Below are 21,896 nucleotides of genomic sequence, written 5' to 3'. Positions count from 1 at the left end.
TAATAGTCTCAGGTTATTGCAAAGCAGCAACAGCTTACATGTCCAGCATATACAGATGGAAGTAAACACGAGCAGCAGATGGAGGATTACTGGAAACTTGTGTATGCAGCAGGAACTCAGAGCAGAGTAGCAGGATCACCACACAGGTTCACAGGAGCAGGTGTATAGCAGGTAGTTAACAGAAATCAGGAGCTGGATGCAAGGCAGAATACTCTGAAGTTTTATAGCAGGAAGACACAGTGCACATGAGACCAAAGACGCCATCTTGGAAAAGGGCAGTAATGCACAAAAGGTAAAAAATGTTCAGAGTCCTGACAGATCCCTTGCTGATTTTGTAAGTTTACCCACTGACAAAGACATGAACAGTCTATAATTTTAAGCGTAGGTTAATTTTAACCCCTTCACCCCCGGAGCTTTTTCCGTTTTTCCGTTTTCGTTTTTCGCTCCCCTCCTTCCCAGAGCCATAACTTTTTTATTTTTCTGTCAATTTGGCCATGTGAGGGCTTATTTTTTGCGGGACGAGTTGTACTTTTGAACGACATCATTGGTTTTACCATGTCGTGTACTAGAAAACGGGAAAAAAATTCCAAGTGCAGTGAAATTGCAAAAAAAGTGCAATCCCACACTTGTTTTTTGCTTGCCTATTTTGCTAGGTTCACTAAATGCTAAAACTGACCTGCCATTATGATTCTCCAGGTCAGTACGAGTTCATAGACACCTAACATGACTAGGTTATTTTTTACCTAAGTGGTGAAAAAAAATTCCAAACTTTGCAAAAAAATAAATAAATAAAATTGCGCCATTTTCCGATACCCGTAGCGTCTCCATTTTTCGTGATCTGGGGTCGGGTGAGGGCTTATTTTTTGCGTGCCGAGCTGGCATTTTTAATGATAGCATTTCGGTGCAGATACGTTCTTTTGATCGCCCGTTATTGCATTTTAATGCAATGTCGTGGCGACCAAAAAAACGTAAATCTGGCGTTTCGATTTTTTTTCTCATTACGCCGTTTAGCGATCAGGTTAATGCTTTTTTTTTATTGATAGATCGGGCGATTCTGAACACGGCGATACCAAATATGTGTAGGTTGGGCTTTTTTTTTATTGATTTATTTTGATTGGGGCGAAAGGGGGGTGATTTAAACTTTTATATTTTTTTTATTTTTTTCACATTTTTTTTTACTTTTTTTTTTAACTTTTACCATGCTTCTATAGCCTCCATGGGAGGCTAGAAGCAGGCACAGCCCGATCGGCTCTGCTACATAACAGCGATCATCAGATCGCTGTTATATAGCTAAAATGCAGGTGTGCTGTGAGCGCCGACCACAGGGGGGCGCTCACAGCCACCGGCGATCAGTAACCATAGAGGTCTCCAGGACCTCTATGGTTACAATGGAGGAGCATCGCCGACCCCCGATCATGTGACAGGGGTCGGCGATGCGCTCATATCCGGCCGCACGGCCGGATGCGGTAGTTAAATGCCGCTGTCTGAGTTTGACAGCGGCATTTAACTAGTTAATAGCGGCGGGTGATCGCGATTTCACCCGCCGCTATTGCGCGCACATGTCAGCTGTAAAAAACAGCTGACATGTCGCGACTTTGATGTGCGCTCACCGCCGGAGCGCACATCAAAGCGGGGGTCCCGACATGTGACGTACTATTACGTCACATGTCGGGAAGGGGTTAACATTGAGAGATAGAATATCAAAAATAAAAATCTAGAAAATCGCATTGTATAAATTATATACATTTATTTGCATTTTGCAGTGTGAAATAAGTATTTGATCCCCTACCAACCATTAAGAGTTCTGGCTCCTACAGACCAGTTAGACGCTCCTAATCAACTCGTTATCTGCATTAAAGACAGCTGTCTTACATACACCTTTATAAAAGACTCCTGTCCACAGACTCAATTAGTCAGACTGTAACCTCTACAACATGGGCTAAGCCAAAAAGCTTTATAAGGATGTCAGGAACAAGATCATAGACCTGCACAAAGCTGGAATGGGCTACAAAACCATACGTAAGACGCTGGGTGAGAAGGAGACAGCTGTTGGTGCAATAGTAAGAAAATGGAAGAAATAGAAAATGACTGTCAATCGACATCAATCTGGGGCATCATGCAAAATCTCACCTCATGGTATCCTTTATCATGAGGAAGGTGAGAAATCAGCCTAAAACTACACAGGGGGGACTTGTTAATGATCTCAAGGCAGCTGGGACCACAGTCACCAAGAAAACCTTTGGTAACACATTACACCGTAAAGATTTAAAATCCTGCAGTGCCCACAAGGTCCCCCTGCTCATGGAGGCCCATATGCAGGTCCATCTGAAGTTTGCCAATGACCACTTGGATGATTCTGTGAGTGATTGGAAGAAGTTGCTGTGGTCAGATGAGTCTAAAATTGAGCTGTTTGACATTAACTCAACATGCTGTGTTTGGATGAAGAGAAATGCTGCCTATGACCCAAAGAACACCATCCCCACTGTCAAGCATGGAGGTGGAAATATTATGTTTTTTGTGGGTCTTTTTCTGGTAAGGGCACAGGACTACGTCACCGCATCAGTGGGAGAATGGATGGAGCCATGTACTGTACAATCCTGAGTAACAACCTCCTTCACTCCACCAGGACATTAAAAATGGGTCATGGCTGGGTCTTCCTGCAAGACAATGGCCCAAAACATAGAGCCAAGGCAACAAAGGAGTGACTCAAAAAGAATCACATTAAGGTCATGGAGTGGCCTAGCCAGTCTCCAGACCATAATCCCATAGAAAACTTATGGAGGGAGTTGAAGCTCCGAGTTGCCAAGCGACAGCCTCAAAATCTTAATGATTTAGAGATGATCTGCAAAGAGGAGTGGACCAAAATTCCTCCTGACATGTGTGCAAACCTCATCATCAACTACAAAAAACGTCAGACTGCTGTGCTTGCCAGCAAGGGTTTTGCCACCAAATATTATAAATAAATTTATATAATTTATACAATGTGATTTTCTGGATATTCTATCTCTCAATGTTAAAATTAACCTACCCTTAAAATTATAGACTGTTCATGTCTTTGTCAGTGGGCAAAGTTACAACATCAGCAAGGGATCAAATACTAATTCCCCCACTGTAAGTAAAATAAAAAAAACCTCATGTCCATTTTTGATCTGAGTATTGAAGAAAACTTGCCTATGCAAGTCTACAGATTTTTGGAAAACTTGGCCAGCATCCTAGTGCTGTCTGTTATTCTGTTATTTTAGTCATTGCTTACCAGGAGAAACTTGAAAAATCTCCAGAATTTTTTTTTTTACATACAAAAAAAATTGAATCGAGTGCTCACTGGTATTTTATGAACCTACTGTGTTGGTTCAGCCTGAAGGGCGACATCACTTGGCTAAAACAAATCTTTGTCTCCTGATTTTGCCTTTTTCATGTGACTTACATCCTGTATGCTAATAATTTGTTGTGGAGTACAATAATAGCAAAAAAGGTAATGCTCGGTATAAAAATTAAAAAATCTGCCTTACTTACCCTGTGCCAACCTAATGATGCCTTTCCATTGCTGTCCCAGTCTTTGACATGTTAGCGGTGATGATGCCTTGACTATTGCACTTGACCACTGATACAAATGTCTGGACTCAGCAGTCCTGTCTAGGCTGACAGCTCAAGATCTGTAAAACCCCTTCAATTTACCCCTGACAATTTGATTGCCACTGTAATACTTCTCTGCATTTCTCATGAGGGTCTTCTTACAGTGATGATGGTAGGAAAGGAGCTTAGGTCATTATCAGTCACAAAGCAATATCAACGTGGAATTAAGTAGTAGTGAATACTTGTCGTATTGTTAAACTTGCAGAATATCCTCTTTTTTTTTCTTCTTTTTTTTGTTGTTGCAGAAATGTTTGTGATTGATAATCTGTTCCTTTCATCTCCATAGTTTTTGGAAGCAAGCATATGGATTTCACATTGTCCCATTCATTTCTATGGAGTTAATCGCAGAACCTTCTGCCACAAATCTTCAACTTTTACAAATATGTTTTCAGAGATAAAGTGCAGGTGATAACGGTCTGATCACTGGGGGGCCAAGCACCGGGACCCCACTGATCACAAGAATGGAGGTTGTGTTTCTCCCTTTTTTCTTTTTATCAAGGACCAAAGAAAGTCTTGAGCAAGATCAGGTTTTTAGGTCGAAAGTCCTTATATAAATTTTGGATATTTTTTTTTATTTCCATTACTATCTATTGTATAGAAAAAAAACCAAAACATTTACATCTACCTCAAGGCTAGAGTTGCTTCTTCCTCTGTTCAGATCACTTTTCAGCAGTCTCATTGTCATGACAAACAGGTTTACAGTGACAGGTAACACCTCTATACACAGCTGATACCCCAGGATCCGCCATGGACAATAGATGATGTGTCTGCTTACCTTCTTCCCATCTCTTCCCAACGACCTTTGCGCAGATTGAAGCATATACAGCAGGTATTTAGACTAAGGATGAGGCCTGAGTCACTGTATTGCTTCCAATAACCATGTGCCTGACAGAAAGTATGAGTCTTAAGTTAGGGCGAGTGGCCATTGTGAAAATAGCAAGATTTTCCCTTTTTTTTTTTTTAAACAGCGATGGGGTAAAAAAAAATCACCAAAGATTTTATTTAATATTAAAATCTGATTTAAAGGCGTGTTCTCAAGTTTAAAAGTTATACCCTGTCCACTGGCTCGGTGATAATTATACGAACGCTGGGGGTCTGACCACCATTGCTCCTACTTATCCTGAGAACCAGTGCTCGGAAGAGCCTGAATGGAGCAGAGAACGATCATGTGCACTACTGCTTCTTCATTTACTTTTAAAGGGGTTGTCTGATCAAAACCAATAAGTTTGCAAAACCAATAAGTCTGTGTGACTACAATCCCCCAGCACATGCACTGTGCGCTGCGGGGATCTGCCGGTTTCAGATCCGGGACCGGAGGGTATGTATGAATGATGCATACCCCCGGCCATTTGGTGTGGCCATACTCTTGTATTGAGCCAAGGCCGCACCCCAACCAGTGACGAGACCGGTCAGTGAGTGTGCCCGGCTAGAGGACACAGCCTGGCTGGGGGTATGAATAACTTATACATACCCACTGGTCCCGGGTGTGAAACCATGAAATCTTCGCAGTGCTTAGTGCGTGCATTTGGGGGATTCATAAGTCTGTAATCACACAGAGTGACTGCAAAGTTATTGGTGTTGACTGGACAACCCCTTTAATGGGAGCACTGGAGAATGCTGAGTGCAGCACTCAGGTAATCTTTGGTGCTCCTATTAGAATAAGTGGAGAGGCATTGCGCATGAACGTTCTCCGCTTCATTCAGCCACGGCTCTTCAGAGCCACGGTCAGACTCCATCTATCGGAAAGTTAGGCCCTAACCTTTGAGCAGTAGATAACTTTCTAACTGAGATCCCCCTTTTAAGTAATTGGTAATTTCTAATAACAGAATGCCTTTAAGGACACGTCCACTTTTTGAGTGTTTGGTCAGTATTTTACCTCAGTATGTGTAAGCCAAAACCAGGAGTGGGTGATAAATACAGAAGTGGTGACGCGTTTCTATTATACTTTTCCTCTGATTCTTCAGCTTCTGATTTTGGCTTATAAATACTGAGGTAAAATACTGAACTTGTGAATGTGGCCTAAGGGTTTGGCTACTGAACAGAGGTATAATTAGAAGAACTCTTTTTGGAGAATTACATAAAAAAACCCTTGTAAGGCAGTAGCTTGTCTTTTGTAGAGACTTGCATGTAGGAGACGCAGAGATACGATCAAGCCTGGAAGAAGCCAGGATCTTTGTGACAGTAGTTATCAGCTTGTATTATCGTCTGCCTAAGAAGTGGACACCATAATGAACATGTATTAATGTCTGAGGATGAAGTGGAAGGTCCATATTACCGCTGTGATAGAAAAGGAGAAAAACCACATTTCCCTATTGTCCGTGTTGTGATTCATCCGAAACTTGCTCAGGTCCTTCCCTCCTGTGAATCTGTGCGGAGTGTTTTGCTGCTATGCTTACTTTGTTCTGTGTTTTATGAATGGCGGCTTTTCTCTTTGCAAGCATCTTTTAGCTGCCTCATCTGGGAATCTGGCCATGATCCCATTGACCGGCTCTCACCCTCGATCTCGCTCGTTTCCTCTCCATTTCTTCACTCTGCATTCTAGGCTGACGTAATTTCATTCACACATAACCAATTGCATGGATGTCGTGCTACTGTATGTGACCTGGTGAGACCATTGCATCGCTCTGCAGCTGTCTCATGCCTCCTGGAAGCATCCCCCCTTTTTTTTTTTTTTTCAGGGGTTGGGATTATCCTATAGGGTTGATTGTTGGGAAGACATGAAAAGTGCTCTCTTTCGTTTCATCATTCATTATGCAGCCACAAAAAGACTCTAAGAACACCCAAGCGGCTGTTATTCGTTTGGCAATGAGCTGAATTACAAAGAGTCTTTCATGCAACCGGCAGTGAGCAAGATGTATCCAAAGCTGTGGAACAGAATGCTTAACTACCTCCCTATCTTGTCTGGGTATATGCTAGTGCTCATTGGTGCACCTTATATGTTCTAGATGGTTTAATTGAAGGGAGAGGCCATTGTTTTTAGCACTAAATTGTGTCCTTTACTGAAAATAAAGCTGTGTACATGAATGGACCCCTGACCCCATATATGTACTGTAATTTACCAACACTCATGATAATCTAAAGCGATCTTTATGAATGGATATACTACTATTTTTCACATATTTGTGTTTTTTAACTTCTTCTAAATGCCTTTTTGGTAGCGCACGGTAAGGGCACATTCACCTGTCTTTGTTTTTTGCAGGCTCAAAATTAATAGATCTAGGAAAAAAGATGTTGGTGTACCATCCATTTTTATCTGAGCCTCAAAAATTGCATAACCAAGTCTGAACCAAAAAAAGCACAAAATAGGACATGTACTAACATAAAAGAAGACCTGGCACTTACCATAAATAAATAAATAAATAAATATATAACACTGCCCACACAGTATATAACACAGCCCATGTAACACAGACAGCCACGTAGTATATAGCACAGCCACGTAGTATATAGCACAGCCACGTAGTATATAGCACAGCCACGTAGTATATAGCACAGCCACGTAGTATATAGCAGCCACTTAATATATAACACAGCCATGTAGTATATAGGAGCCACATAGTATATAGCACAGCCACGTAGTATATAACACAGCCCATGCAGTATATAGCACAGCCCACGCAGTATATAACACAGCCCACGCAGTATATAACAGCCCATGTAACACAGACAGCCACATAGTATATAGCAGCCACGTAGTATATAGCACAGCCACGTAGTATATAGCAGCCACTTAATATATAACACTGCCCACGTAGTATATAACACTGCCCACGTAGTATATAACACTGCCCACGTAGTATATAACACTGCTCATAGTATATAACACTGCCCACGTAATATATAGCACAGCCCACGTAGTATATAACACAGGCACGTAGTATATAACAGTCCTCGCAGTATATAACCCTTCCCACGCAGTATATAACCCTGCCCACGCAGTATATAACACTGCCCACGCAGTATATAACACTGCCCACGCAGTATATAACACTGCCCACGCAGTATATAACACTGCCCACGCAGTATATAACACTGCCCACGCAGTATATAGCACTGCCCACGCAGTATATAGCACTGCCCACGCAGTATATAGCACTGCCCACGCAGTATATAGCACTGCCCACGCAGTATATAGCACTGCCCACGCAGTATATAGCACTGCCCACGCAGTATATAGCACTGCCCACGCAGTATATAGCACTGCCCACGCAGTATATAGCACTGCCCACGCAGTATATAGCACTGCCCACGCAGTATGTAGCAGCCACGCAGTATATAACACAGCCCAAGTACTATATAGCAGTGTGGGCACCATATCCCCGTTAAAAATAAAAAAATAAAAATAAAAAAGTTATATACTCACCCTCCGGCGGCCCCAGATCCAGGCGAGGCGTTTAGCGATGCTCCTCGCGACGCTCCGGTCCCAAGAATGCATTGCGGTCTCGTGAGATGATGATGTAGTGGTCTCACGAGAGCGCTACGTCATCATCTCGTGAGACCGCAATGCATGGTCCGGAGCGTCGCGAAGAGCGGGAAAGGCCTCGGAAGGTGAGTATATCACGATTTTTTATTTTTTAAATTATTTTTAACATTAGATCTTTTTACTATTGATGCTGCATAGGCAGCATCAATAGTAAAAAGTTCGTCACAGGGTTAATAGCAGCGTTAACAGACTGCGTTACACCGCGTTATGCCGCGATGTAACGCAGTCGGATTAACGGACTGCTACAACGCTTTGTGGGTGGCGGGCGCTGACTGGGGGGGAGTATGGAGGGGCACTGAGTGCAGGGGAGTAGGGAGTTGCCATTTCGCGGCCGGACTGTGCCTGTCGCTGATTGGTTGCGGCCAGCTGGCCGCGACCAATCAGCGACTTGGGATTTCCGTGACAGACATACAGACAGACGGAAGTGACCCTTAGACGATTACGGTAATATATATATATATATATATATATATATATATATAGTTTTTTTAGCCTGCTGTAAATGCCAATTTTTTCCTGAATCTGACATTGTTTTTTTTTAGTTCGTGCCCCTCTCCGTTCCTGAGATGTGGCCCCTTTTCTTCCCTGTATATCAATTTGGTCTTGTTAGCCAACTATGCGTGGTCCTCAAGAAGACACCCACAGAGAAGTTGAGGACCACATCCACTCAGATATTTAGGGAAGAGGAGACGCATCCATTAAAACAACTTATGAGTGACTAATTTTGTTAAACACTAAGGATCCATTGTCTGTCCATTTTGTAAACTGATAAAGAAAATTTGTGAATGTTCCCTTAGTACAGGAGTCCCCAATCTATGGCTCGGGAGCGACATGTGACTTGCAGGCCCATGATGTGTGGCTCTCGGCTTTCTGCAAACTTGGTGTATTAGCACTATGTCTAGCAGACAGCTACGAAGAGCAGCTCTCCAGGTGGTGACTAGTGTGAGTAGTCCCACACAGAAGAGCAGATCTGGATGCCCATATGCTGAACTTGGGCTATGGTCAAATGTCCAGTAAGTGATCTGTAAGAACGGATCCAGCAGCAATCCGTTGGCAAAAAAGTGATCTGGAGATAGGATTGTCCCACAAGTTAGGTTGCTTGAAGCTGGATGTGATAATGTGATGGGAGAGTTTGATGCAACAATACCAAATTGGAGTAAGGTAGGGATTCCTGGATGTAAGTAAACTGCCGCAGTGTGATTTATGCGGGAACGTTTTGGCTATCATTGTACCTCTAATGAAGGCTTTAGGTGTCGCTACCTTTAGGGGGGCCAAAGCAGAATATCCATATTCTGGGGTGGTTGGAAGTCTGGGTGAGGCTCGCAAGCCTCTCTAAGCTGAATGTGGATCTCCAGGTAAGAAAAGTTGGATTCAATGCCTTACTATGCCAAGCGGGAAAATCCCTCAAATCTCATATAACCACTACAAATTTGTGTATCTGGAGTTAAAAAAAGACTCCTCAATTTCCTTTCCAAGTTTTTGTGGAAAACAAGATTTAATGGAAGAATAGGTGATCCAAGAAAATGTTACCTTGATGGACCATTTGATCGAGAGGCTGGGTTAATGTATAGAATATTGCGTTGGACATTTAAAATACCATTGACTGATTTTATTACTTTTTGTATTTTTATTTCAGGTATTGCTTGTGTGAGTATCCAAGATATCTTGACCTAATGAAACAAGTCTCTCCAAATAGTGTGTTCAATATAGAAATGTATACTATCGACAATTGTCATTGGTTGTATATTTCTCAATGCGGAAGACCCACAGCCTCTACCACACATAAATTGTGGTGCTGTTCGATTTTTTTTTTTTTTTTTAACAGCAAAATTAGTATTTGTATTCATGAACTATAAATGTGTTTCCTGTTTATAGTAGGTCTGATTAATACTCCATTTTAATTTGGGCTTAAAAATACTGCAACAAAAAAAGTACTAATAGCAATCAATCAAAAATATGGTAACACATTTTAATAGGGCCAGACATACCACTTTATAAAAATTGACTCCATATTGAGACAGAATACACATGGCAAATTACGTTAGACCTAAACGTTCAGTAGAGTCTCTTTATATGAGCTCTCTCATGCTCCTAAATCACACGAGTGCTGACAGATTTTTTTTTTATGGGGTAGCACTCGGACCAATGTTATTCAATGGGGCAGTGCTGATGGACAAAATCTTGCAGCATGCTGCAACTCTGAAATCGGACTTACCCATTCAAGCCTATTAGTGCATGGGAAATATCAGACGTCACTCAGTTGACTTATGAAGGTAGTCTGATTTCCGCGCATTGACACAATGGAGAAGAGAGAGAATTTTTTTCTCTATCTTCTCCTCATCCAATAAAATAGGATTAAACTATGCTGACACTCGGATCAAACTCTGATCATAGTTTGATCAGAGTGTCATTTGCATAATTGGCCCAATTCTCTCGGGAGAGAGAACCTACGACCCTCTGACCCTAGCCTATAATATCATTCTGCTAATGAGTTAGAAGCTTAGGTGTCTTCACTCTTCACACCTGCCACTTAGTTTTTGAAGGAAATGTCAGGAGTAGATTGTGAATGGAGAGAAAGTAGATGGGGCTTGTTTTGGCCCGTATGACTCCACCATTAGCAAGAACAGTTGTTGGTATGGCACAGAATGCGGATCCAGCTTAGTAATGTCTTGCAACACCTGACTCAACTTGAAACACTCATTTACTTAATTAATTGGCACAACACTTGGCCCCGTTCTGTTTTACTTTCTAAAAAGGAGTTTTCTGTAAACAAACCATTGACTGATTGCAGCAGATCCAATTAAACTGAGTCAACAGTCGGAAAATTGGTTTGGAGAATCCAGAGGTGCCGGAAAATGTGGAGTCAGCATGACACTGTGAAAAAAAATATTTTTTTTTTATAGAGAATAGTGTATTGAATGCTGAAGATGTCAGAAAGAAAAAATACTGGCCCTGCATGGTGTCCTACTGTACCAGTGCTGGGGTCCTGGGTTCAGATTCCCCCAAGGACAACATCTGCAAGTTTGTATGTTCTCCCCAAGTTTTATTGCTTTTTCTCCAGGTTTTCCAGTTTCCTTCCATATTCCAAAGGCATACTGATAGGGAATCTAGATTGTGAACCCCAATGGGGACAGTAATGACCATGTGTCTAAAGCACTATGGAATATGATGCCGATATGTAAGCAAGCATAATAAATAATTACCATCATACGCCTCTGATATATTTTTGAGACTCAGAGGTTTGTTACATTCCATATGAATCTGAAATTGTGACAAGATGCATCAAATGCTATGTAAAATGTACAGTACAGACCAAAAGTTTGGACAAACCTCATTTAAAGAGTTCTCTGTATTTTCAGGACTATGAAAATTGTACATTCACACTGAAGACATCAAAACTATGAATTAACACATGTAGAATTATATACTTAACAAAAAAGTGTGAAACAACTGAAATTATGTCTTATATTCTACTGTAGGTTCTTCAAAGTAGCCACCTTTTGCTTTGATGACTGCTTTGCACACTCTTGGCATTCTCTTGATGAGCTGCAAGAGGTATTCACCAGGAATGGTTTTCAAGTCACAGGTGTGCCCTGTCAGGTTTAATAAGTGAGATGTCTTGCCTTATAAATGGGGTTGGGGCCATCAGTTGTGTTGTGCAGAAGTCTGGTGGATACACAGCTGATAGTCCTACTGAATAGACTGTTAGCTGCTTTTTTCTTGCCATAATACAAATTCTAAGTAAAGAAAAATGAGTGGCCATCATTACTTTAAGAAATGAAGTGGCAAAAACCATCAAGCACTACAAAGAAACTGGCTCACATGAGGACCGCCCCAGGGAAGGAAGACCAAGAGTCACCTCTGCTTCTGAGGATACGTTTGTCCAAGTCACCAGCCTCAGAAATCGCAGGTTAACAGCAGATCAGATTAGAGACCAGGTCAATGCCACACAGAGTTCTAGCAGCAGACACATCTCTACAACAACTGTTAAGAGGAGCGTTTGTGCAGCAGGCCTTCATGGTAAAATAGCTGCTAGGAAACCACTGCTAAGGACAGGCAACAAGCAGAAAAGACTTGTTTGGGCTAAAGAACACAAGGAATGGACATTAGACCAGTGGAAATCTGTGCTTTGGTCTGACGAGTCCAAATTTGAGATCTTTGGTTCCAACCACCATGTCTTTGTGCGACACAGAAAATGTGAACGGTTGGACTCTACATGCCTGGTTCCCACCGTGAAGGATGGACTCTACATGCCTGGTTCCCACCGTGAAGCATGGAGGAGGTGTAATGGTGTGGGGGTGCTTTGATGGTGACACTGTTTGGGATTAATTCAAAATTGAAGGCATACTGAACCAGCATGGCTACCCCAGCATCTTGCAACGGCATGCTATTCCATCTGGTTTGCATTTAGTTGGACCATCATTTATTTTTCAACAGGACAATGACCCCAAACACACCTCCAGGCGGTGTAAGGGCTATTTGACCAAGAAGAGGAGTGATGGGGTACTACGCCAGATGACCTGGCCTCCACAGTCGCCAGACCTGAACCCAATCGAGATGGTTTGGGGTGAGCTGCACCGCAGAGTGAAGGCAAAAGTGCCAACAAGTGCTAAGCAACTCTGGGAACTCCTTCAAAATTGTTGGAAGACCATTCCCGGTGAATACCTCTTGAAGCTCATCAAGAGAATGCCAAGAGTGTGCAAAGCAGTCATCAAAGCAAAAGGTGGCTACTTTGAAGAACCTAGAATATAAGACATACCGTATTTTCTGGTGTATAAGACGACTGGGCGTATAAGACGACCCCCAACTTTTCCATATAAAATATGGAATTTGGGATATGCCCGCTGTATAAGACGGGGGTCATCTTATACGCCCAGTCATCTTATATGGCGTGTGGTTCCCAGGGTCTGAAGGAGAGGAGACTCTCCTTCAGGCCCTGGGATCCATATTCATGTTAAAAATAAAGAATAAAAATAAAAAATATGTATATACTCACCCCTCCGAGAAGCCTGGCTGTCACTGCTGCAAGCGTCTGCCTCCGTTCCTAAGAATTGCAGGGCATGAAGGACCCTCGATGACGTCGCAGTCCTGTGATTAATCCGTGACCGCTCATGTGACCGGTCACCTGACCGTGACGTCATCGAAGGTCCTTCACGCTCTGCAATTCTTAGGAACGGAGGCAGACGCTTGCAGCGGTGACAGCCAGGCTTCTCGGGGGGGTGAGTATATACATATTTTTTATTTTTATTCTTTATTTTTTACATGAATATGGATCCCAGGGCCTGAAGGAGAGTTTCCTCTCCTTCAGACCCTGGGAACATCCAGGATCGCTCCCTGCACATGCCGTACCTGGCGTATAAGATGACCCCCGACTTTTGGGACAATTTTTAGGGGTTAAAAAGTCGTCTTATACGCCGTAAAATACGGTAATTTCAGTTGTTTCACACTTTTTTGTTAAGTATATAATTCCACATGTGTTAATTCATAGTTTTGATGCCTTAAGTGTGAATGTACAATTTTCATAGTCATGAAAATACAGAAAAATCTTTAAATGAGAAAGTGTATCCAAACTTTTGGTCTGTACTGTATATGCCAGTAATAAAACCGGGAACCACTGAAGCCTTTATTTTGGTTACCACCTGGAAAAGGAACAATTACATTACTTAACGGGAATCTGAATTGATACGTTCCTTTAGTATAAACTTTAAAGGGTTATTCTGGTTAGAAGAAGTTATCGACGTCTGCTCCATTCTAGGGATAAAAAAGCCTTGTATTTGCAATCAGTGGTGGCCAAAGTGGATGGACACCAACAGATCTAGAAGTAGTCCAGCCAGAATAACCCTTGAAAGGTTTTGTCACACTTAATTATATTGTACCTTGATGTTTTCATATCAATTGTTTTACCTGTAGAAACCACATAGCCACAAATGGAGAAAAATAAATTGTGTGCCCTATTAGGAAGGTAATGGAAAGGGGACAGGACCTTTCTCTTGGCCAGAATGAAGAGTGGTTAAGATTCTCTTCTTCTGGAGAACTTGTCCTGTTTTACAATATGTGGACAATCTATTGATTTGATGGGCACTGAGTAATACTTTTTTTTTCTCCGGTGGTGCTGCAGCAAAATTCAGTTCTTTCTGCAAGGTTTTGTACAGTTGATCGCTGGATATCAAAACTGATCAGCTTATTTATGAAGGTCCCAATGAATAATTAGGGACTATCCAACGCATATAAACCCTTAGCTGATCATAGCTGGTTATGAGAAGTCTTTAAGATGTTTATTGCTTATATAAGGATTCATTGATTTAATCAGCTATTTTTAATATCCGATGTGAGAAATGTTTACTCTTTTATTTTACTATCATGTATGTAATTATTGGCATTTTTAGAAATGTTATAATGTAGAATTGTCTGCATGTAGCTTTTTTCTTACTAGTGTTAGAAAAATTCTCATGTCCTCTCTGGTCTATTTATTTCTAGTGGTGTTATCAAGGTGAATGTGTAACTTTTGGAACCTGGCCTAAAAGTTTAGATGGTGACTGGGGTCCATGGTCATTATGGGGAGAGTGCACCAGAACCTGTGGTGGAGGGGTCTCGTCATCTATAAGACACTGTGACAGTCCAGCGTAAGTAACTAAAGTAAGCCTGAGCCAACCTAAAGAAACATTTGTATCCTTTATGTTTTATTTTTGTTTGTATGTTATAATTTTACTGTTTTACATTACAAGTATTTGGAGGGTTTCTCGCTCCTTAGGGTATGTGCAGACGTTCAGTATTAGGCAGCGCTTTGTATGTAGCACATGTCCGTTGCGTCCAAAGCGCTGCCGGCTATTGAACGCAGGTGATTCCACATGTGTTCACTGAACCGTGCGGAATCACTTCTCCCAATACATTGTACGGGGGAAATTAATCTTGCGGAGGCTCGCATCTCGTAAATAGACATGCTGCGGTCTGGAAAGGCGCATGTCCGTCTCCACGGGTGTCTCTGGACGCATAGTGGACATGGGATTTCTTGAAATCCCGTCCACTATGCTGTAACATCAGGGCGTACACAGCGACCAACCTGCAGCATTTACTGACCGTGTGCACATAACCGTAGAAGGATAGGTGCACTTGAAGGAACTGTTAACATCAGATTCTTGGTAAAAAAATAACCTTTGCCACTTAAAAATAACATTTCATCACAATTGAAGTGAAAAAAATGAATTCAAAGCCGACATAGGAGAAACGGACATATAATACTAATGTTTCAGCATACAAGCCGTTCTCAAGGAAATCTGCATGTATAGGATAAAAATCAATATATCTATATTAAACTATGTATAGTCACATTCACAATGTCAAAAGGAATTAAATCATACCATAGAATTTATCAGAAATCGTATTGAGTACAGGCTTTGATTCAATTGACCTAAAAGAAAAAGAAACGGGAAAAGAGGGGCACATACAGTGTAAGTTTCTATATAATGTTGTTCTTTATTGTGTCCATAAGCTTGTCTCTTGGTCTTACAACCTATTCAATTGACATTATTATTATGACCTAACATATCACTGTGACTGGAGGTCTTGTACAAATTATACCATTTTGGAATTACAACAAGCAGTATGTGTATATATATTATGGAGGAGTTGTCAAAAAGTATTGGATAGGCATTGTTAAACACGGATTATGGTTTGGGTTATTGGGTGGTAAATACAGATGTACCGTATATTATATGCACCTCTATGGACAAACCAAATTTACCCAGACTTATCGCACTTTCCAAGATTGTGCAATAAGTAATGTAGTATGTAGCAGACCAAAATGATGCTTACCCATGAATATCTTCTACTGCTAGAATAGCACCAGCCCCGATGCTCATTTCGGCCCATGCCCTTGTCAAGCTTCCTCCTGTGGCCTGCTGTGTTTGTCGCTTTTCTCTGTGATTAATTACAGTTGTGTGAAAAAGTGTTTCCCCTTCCTGATTTCCTATTATTTTGCATGTTTGTCACACTTAAATATTTCAGATCAAGAAACAAATGTAAATATTAGACAAAGATAACACAAGTAAAGACAATGTGCAGTTTATAAATGAAGGTCTTTTATCCCTGTGTGAAAAAGTGATTGCCCCCTAAACCTAATAACTGGTTGGGCCGCCCTTATCAGCAATAACTGTAGTCAAGCGTTTGCGATAACTGGCAGTGAGTCTTTTACAACTTTCTGGAGGAATTTGGGCCCACTCATCTTTGTTTCGCTGGAGTCCCAAAGCTTTAAAAATGGCTTTATAACCTTTTCCAGACTGATAGATCTCAGTATCTTTGTTTCTCATTTGTTCCAGAATTTCTTTTGATGGCAGCATGATGTCTAGCTTTTGAGGATCTTTTGGTCTATTTCAGTTTGTCAGGCAGGTCTTATTTAAGTGATTTCTTGATTGAGAACAGGTGTGGCAGTAATCAGGCCTGGGTGTGGCTAGGGAATTTGAACTCCGCTTTCCAGAGATTTGATACACCACAGTTAGGGTATGTGTCCACCTTCAGGATGGCCGGCGGTTTGGTCGGAGCGGCAAACCCGCTCGGCGCTAAGCCCCGCCCCTTCTGTGACGCGATGATGCCGGATGTGTTCATTGCACACATCCGGGATCATCGCACCCTACGCATAGGGCCCTGTGTTATACCTTGCGGCGGTGCAGCGTCGCCGCAAGGAACACGGACATGCTGTGATCTTAAAAGACGCGCCGCATGTCCGGAATCGCAGGGAAGCTGGGTGCATGTTACCGCGCATAGTGGAGACGGGATTTGATAAAATTCCCTCCACTATGCTGGACCATCTGGACGCTGCGTGTTTGACGCTGCGGCTCTGCGCAGCGTCAAACACGCAGCGTTTCCTACACGTGGACACATACCCTTAGTTTGTTTTAAGGGGGAGCAATCACTTTTTCACGCAGGGCCCTGTAGTTTTGGATTTCTTTTTCCCTTAAAGACCTTCATTTAAAAACTGCATTTTGTGTTTACTTGTGTTATCTTTGTTTAATATGTACATTTTGATTTGATGATCTCAAAGGGGCAAACAGTTTTCTGTACAACTGTATTTATAACCTTTTTTTGCCTGTGTGTTTATTAATCAATTAGATATATTTTTCATAACTTTTCTTGGCTTCATACTTTTTATTTTTTATAGTTTTAGCTTTTTGAAGACAGTAGTAGCCATCCCATACATTTTAGATGAGGAACAGAGGAATTGCACCTTGTATCATTCCAAGAAAAGATTCTCCAGTTATATTAATGGTAGAGAAAAAAAAAATGGTGTTCGTTGGGTCACGGATAGCATATTCAATTATTACAAAATCTGTTTTCCCCATGCTGTGGTTACATTAAATCCTCTTTGTTTTTTAGTGAGACTTTGGTTTATTTGTTCTTACATTCTGTAATGTAACATTATAATATTGTGTCCCCCCAGAATGATTAAAGTAATTAAAGAAGGGTCTCCTATCACACTTGGTGTGATATGTCAGGCTAGATGTTATTTCCCCTAGATATTTACCCTAGATATCACCACGGTGCGATGAGATCACCGTCACGACTATACATGTTTTGTCTACAGCTGTATCTTCCATCCTGATACTATTTCCCCTTTATTTCTGCCAGGGCTCAAAAGGTAATGAAAAAAAGTATAAGGAAAGGTCAAATTGTGATTTTCACAATTTTTAGAAATTAGGTTTCATAGACTTAAAATAAAATCCATGTTGTTTTGTATGACTGTCGGCACAATGAACATATGTGACTTGCATAAGTAAAGCACAGTGCCTTTTTACAGGCCATCAGGAGGAGGAAAATATTGCCTTGGAGAACGGAAGCGCTACCGCTCTTGTAACACCGATGTAAGTAAACCTCACTCTTCCTCCCTATGTTGGATTGTCAGTCTTGGGTTGATTTACAGTTATCAGTTTTCTGCAGCATTAATATCTATATACACCTAAGCCTACACCTGAACAAGATTGTACCTTGTTATGATTTGAAGGTTATCAAACACTGAAGCCAACACATGTCTACAGATTGAAGAAATCGGCCAGACAAGCTGGAATCCTAGGGACATATAGGAACTGTACTTTCAACAAAACACAAAAATCAACAGAATAAGAAAATAAAAGAAACTTTGTCATGTATCTCATCAGCGAAATTGGCTTCTTTCTGTACCTCTTCAGCCACTTCTTCCTATCCCCACTATCTATTGAAACTCCTCATCAATTGTGAAATGCAGCTCAACTCCCTCTTGGTCAAAGCAAGAGGAACTGCCAGCTCAATGACGTGTTAGGTTACACCTATTATTATACTTTAGTGAGGAGCAGACTGAGAAAACAAGTGCAGGCAGATAGACAAGCAGATCATGATGCAGTTGGGGAGCAATTTAGCTTATGATGCCTGAGCTGGATGCACAGCTACACAGCTCAGTATAATCTTATCCATTCTGTTACTTCTAATCATGTCTTAAAGAGGTGTTCCCAAATAGTCTTATGAGCATCTCAGAGCTAGGTCTCAAATTTTCTCTTCTCTGTGGGCGTGTAGTAGTTCTTGTTGGTGTAAATCTCCTCCAGATTGAAGTCCTACTTCTGCAGCCGGACTCATTTTGGAAGATCCAGCGGCATCAGCTTCTCCTCCGGTTGCTGCATCCGCTTCCTAATCTGGAAGAGTCTCTTTACTTTATGGTTTCCAGGGAGCAGTCACTCCTCTTTGGGTGACCATTCTGTTTAGTCAAGCTGTATTATTAGCATAACTATAAAGCTCAGCACAAGTTCTTCTGCAACGCATGCAACTTTCAATGGTTTGTTCTGAGTCTACGCTGCTATCAGCGTATTTACATATAGCGATAACAGGGCATTATTTGGACAAGAACACTACTTGAGACAGTGATCCCCGATTAGGAGACCTGATCTGGGAAATGGCGATGCTGCAGGCTGGTGATTTTGCAAGATTTTTAGCAGCAGCTTGTCAAGGAGCTGAGGGGGTGGTGGGGATGAGGAGCAGCTAACTGTTGTATAGAAATCAATGGGCTAGAGTGAGCTGACATGGATGTAAAAATTGCACATACTGCGCCAGGCTCAGGGCAGATAGCAGTAGCTGAGCTCCATGTACACTCTGTAAGACAAAACAGCAGGAGAATGGTAGCATAAAAAAAAGCAAGTCGCTTGTGAACTTGCTCATTTTCATGCTGTCTAATGAATTAAAGCAGTTTAAAAACTTTAGAATACCCTTTTAAACAGAGAAAGAAGCAGGCATCCATCTATATTTGGGACATTATATTAGCTTGTCTCTTCCCACTAGCTCATAGATAACCGAAAATTAGACTGCAGAGGGGAAATCTGGTGAATAATGCAGGATACAAAGTAAATAATAGCAAGAAAAGGTGTTAATTCTCTTCAGACACATAAGACAGTTTATTCTGAAAAGTTACCTGAAATTAAAAGGACACTAATTTTTATTTCTCTCCCGCATTAAGATACAGATGAGATAAAGTCTAAGGGGTTAAAACACCATGGTCAGTCGGTGCCAACGCTGATGGTAGCTGGTGCAGCAGGGTGTGAGCTATAGTGTACAGCTGTGGCATTTACACCAGATGGGGGTCACGCCGGGTTAACTGTCTGCATGGGACTTATAGAGTGCTGTATATAGGGGAAGGCATAGAAAATAGAAAGGCAGGGTAGGGTCTCTCCTGCAGCTGCACAATCTATTATATTAGTCCGCAGCTGCACAATCTATTATCTTCTGCAGAATCTCACATTTATGGTATATGCAGAACAGACAGGAATTTTCAGATGTTAATTGGTCCACAATTGATTAAATGGCCTGAAGCTTAGTCCTGATTATTAACATAGGAACTAATTTTTTCTCAGACTTGTATACATTTTTAAAAACCTGTACCTCCATATGAAATAAGATGCATATATAGTATGTAATATACCTATACAGCACCATCACATATCACAGCACTTTACAGACATAGTATGAGCTTTTGGACCTCTATAACAGCCCTTTCACCAATATACATTCGTAATACTGTATCCAGGACCCTAAGGCTATGTTCACACATTGCATTTTTGCTGTGTTTTTTTTTTTTTTTAGTGCAAATTTGAAGCTGTGTTTTACAGTACCAGCAAAGCCTATGATATTTCAGAAATCTCAAATACACACACTGGTTTTATTTTCCTGACTGATTTGGAAAACTGCTACATTTTTGCAAACTGCGGCGTGTCACTTCTTTCAGCATTTTTTTCACCCATAGGAAACAAAAAGGTAAGTGCAAAAAGAGCATGTCTCAGTTTTTGCTGCTTTTTTGGTGCAAAAACCTATGGAAGTTAAATCGGGCTTTTGTTGGGCCACTGTACAGCAAAAAAATGCAGCAAAACCACAGGAAAGCCTGCTTTTTTGTAAGCAGCTTCTTCTCTGAGAACAGGTTTTGTCTGCGGAAAACATGCAGCAAAAACGCAACGTGTGAGCATAGCCTTAAAGTGACATCATCAAGGGGCTCTCCAGGAAAACTGAGAAAGTAAGGTACTTAAACCTATGTACATAGCAATGAAAACCCCTCATATGGTTCCAACATTTTCAGTGAGGGTCACATGTACAGCACCCTGGAATTGATGGTGCTCTAACAATAAGCAATATTAAATAGTAATAGATAGAAATACACCAGCTTTACATACAATTTATATTGTATTATTAGTGTATTAAATTGGTGTAGCATTTTCTATCACTATGTCAGTCCTTTGTTCTCCTAATCATTGTGATTTATATCTAAGTCGACTTTGGCAAAATCTTTAGTGTCCTTCAAGACCCCACGGACAGTTCCAGACCTCTAGACTATGAGAAAAGAGCAATATTGTTACCCTTTATCATATTTAGTTTAGTGGCTTTTTGTGATTGCGCCACCCAAAACATTTGGACCCTTTCGTGGTTTCTGAATGTTTACTTGTGCGTTTGAGGTCTGGCAATCCTCGTAGAAGAATCATGGTCTACGCTTTTTAAATTGTGTAAAGAACACTGAGCTATACTTACCAGGAAAGAAATTACTTCTGGCTGTACCTAATGTATCACTAGCTTAAAGGGAATGAAGTTGTTCATGACTAATTACCCAAATTTATGTTTCCCCATATGATTAGAAATTAGAGGTCAGGCACTCTATCTACATGTTGTAGCCAGGCTATGTACGGTGATCTCCGCAAATACTTTTACCATTTTTCAAGAATATCTATCAAGTGTTTAGACTTGAAAGGTGCATCTATCAGTAGTAAGAAAATATTCTTCCATTAAAAATGAGCATTAATCAAAAATGAATGAACCTTGTTGCTCATATCTTAAATAAAGGCTTGGATGATACAGTTTTCCATTACATTTAAGAATGTCAGGTGTTCAGAAGAGTCAAGTGACCCCCGATATTCTATTGTCTGGTGGGGATCTGACAGACTGTAGCCACGAGCACCCCACTAATCACACATTGATGGCCTATCTTCGAGCGCCCCCTAATCACATATTGATGGCCTATCCTAAAGTCATTAGAGAACCTGTCACGTGCCATAAATATGTATTTTTTTTTACCTTATGTTCCAGCGCCTCTCTGTTCTAGAGATTTAGACCCCTCTTCTGTGTATATATGGTAAATCTAGCCCTTTACCAACTGGGTGAGGTTCTCAAGAAAACCCACACAAAATTTGACCACTACATCCACTTGGATAAAAGTCTAGATGTATATACACAATAAAGGGAAATATCTTGGATATTGGAGAGCAGCAGAAATAAAAGAAATGCAGCG

General features: G+C 41.2%; 1 protein-coding gene across 2 annotated transcripts in view; it reads left to right on the top strand.

Annotated features, from left to right (window-relative positions):
* The window catches only part of ADAMTS6 (ADAM metallopeptidase with thrombospondin type 1 motif 6), a 363,879-nt gene that overhangs the window by 253,711 nt on the left and 88,272 nt on the right, over window positions 1-21,896 (top strand). For both annotated transcript variants that reach the window (XM_077286170.1, XM_077286161.1), the window contains 2 exons: window positions 14,594-14,739; window positions 17,907-17,970. In XM_077286170.1, coding sequence (XP_077142285.1) covers window positions 14,594-14,739; window positions 17,907-17,970 — 210 coding nt within the window. The remainder of the gene's footprint in view (window positions 1-14,593; window positions 14,740-17,906; window positions 17,971-21,896) is intronic.

Source organism: Ranitomeya variabilis, chromosome 1 (genome assembly GCF_051348905.1).
Source record: "Ranitomeya variabilis isolate aRanVar5 chromosome 1, aRanVar5.hap1, whole genome shotgun sequence".
Lineage (NCBI taxonomy): Eukaryota > Metazoa > Chordata > Amphibia > Anura > Dendrobatidae > Ranitomeya > Ranitomeya variabilis.
This window is presented reverse-complemented; position numbering and strand designations above follow the sequence as displayed.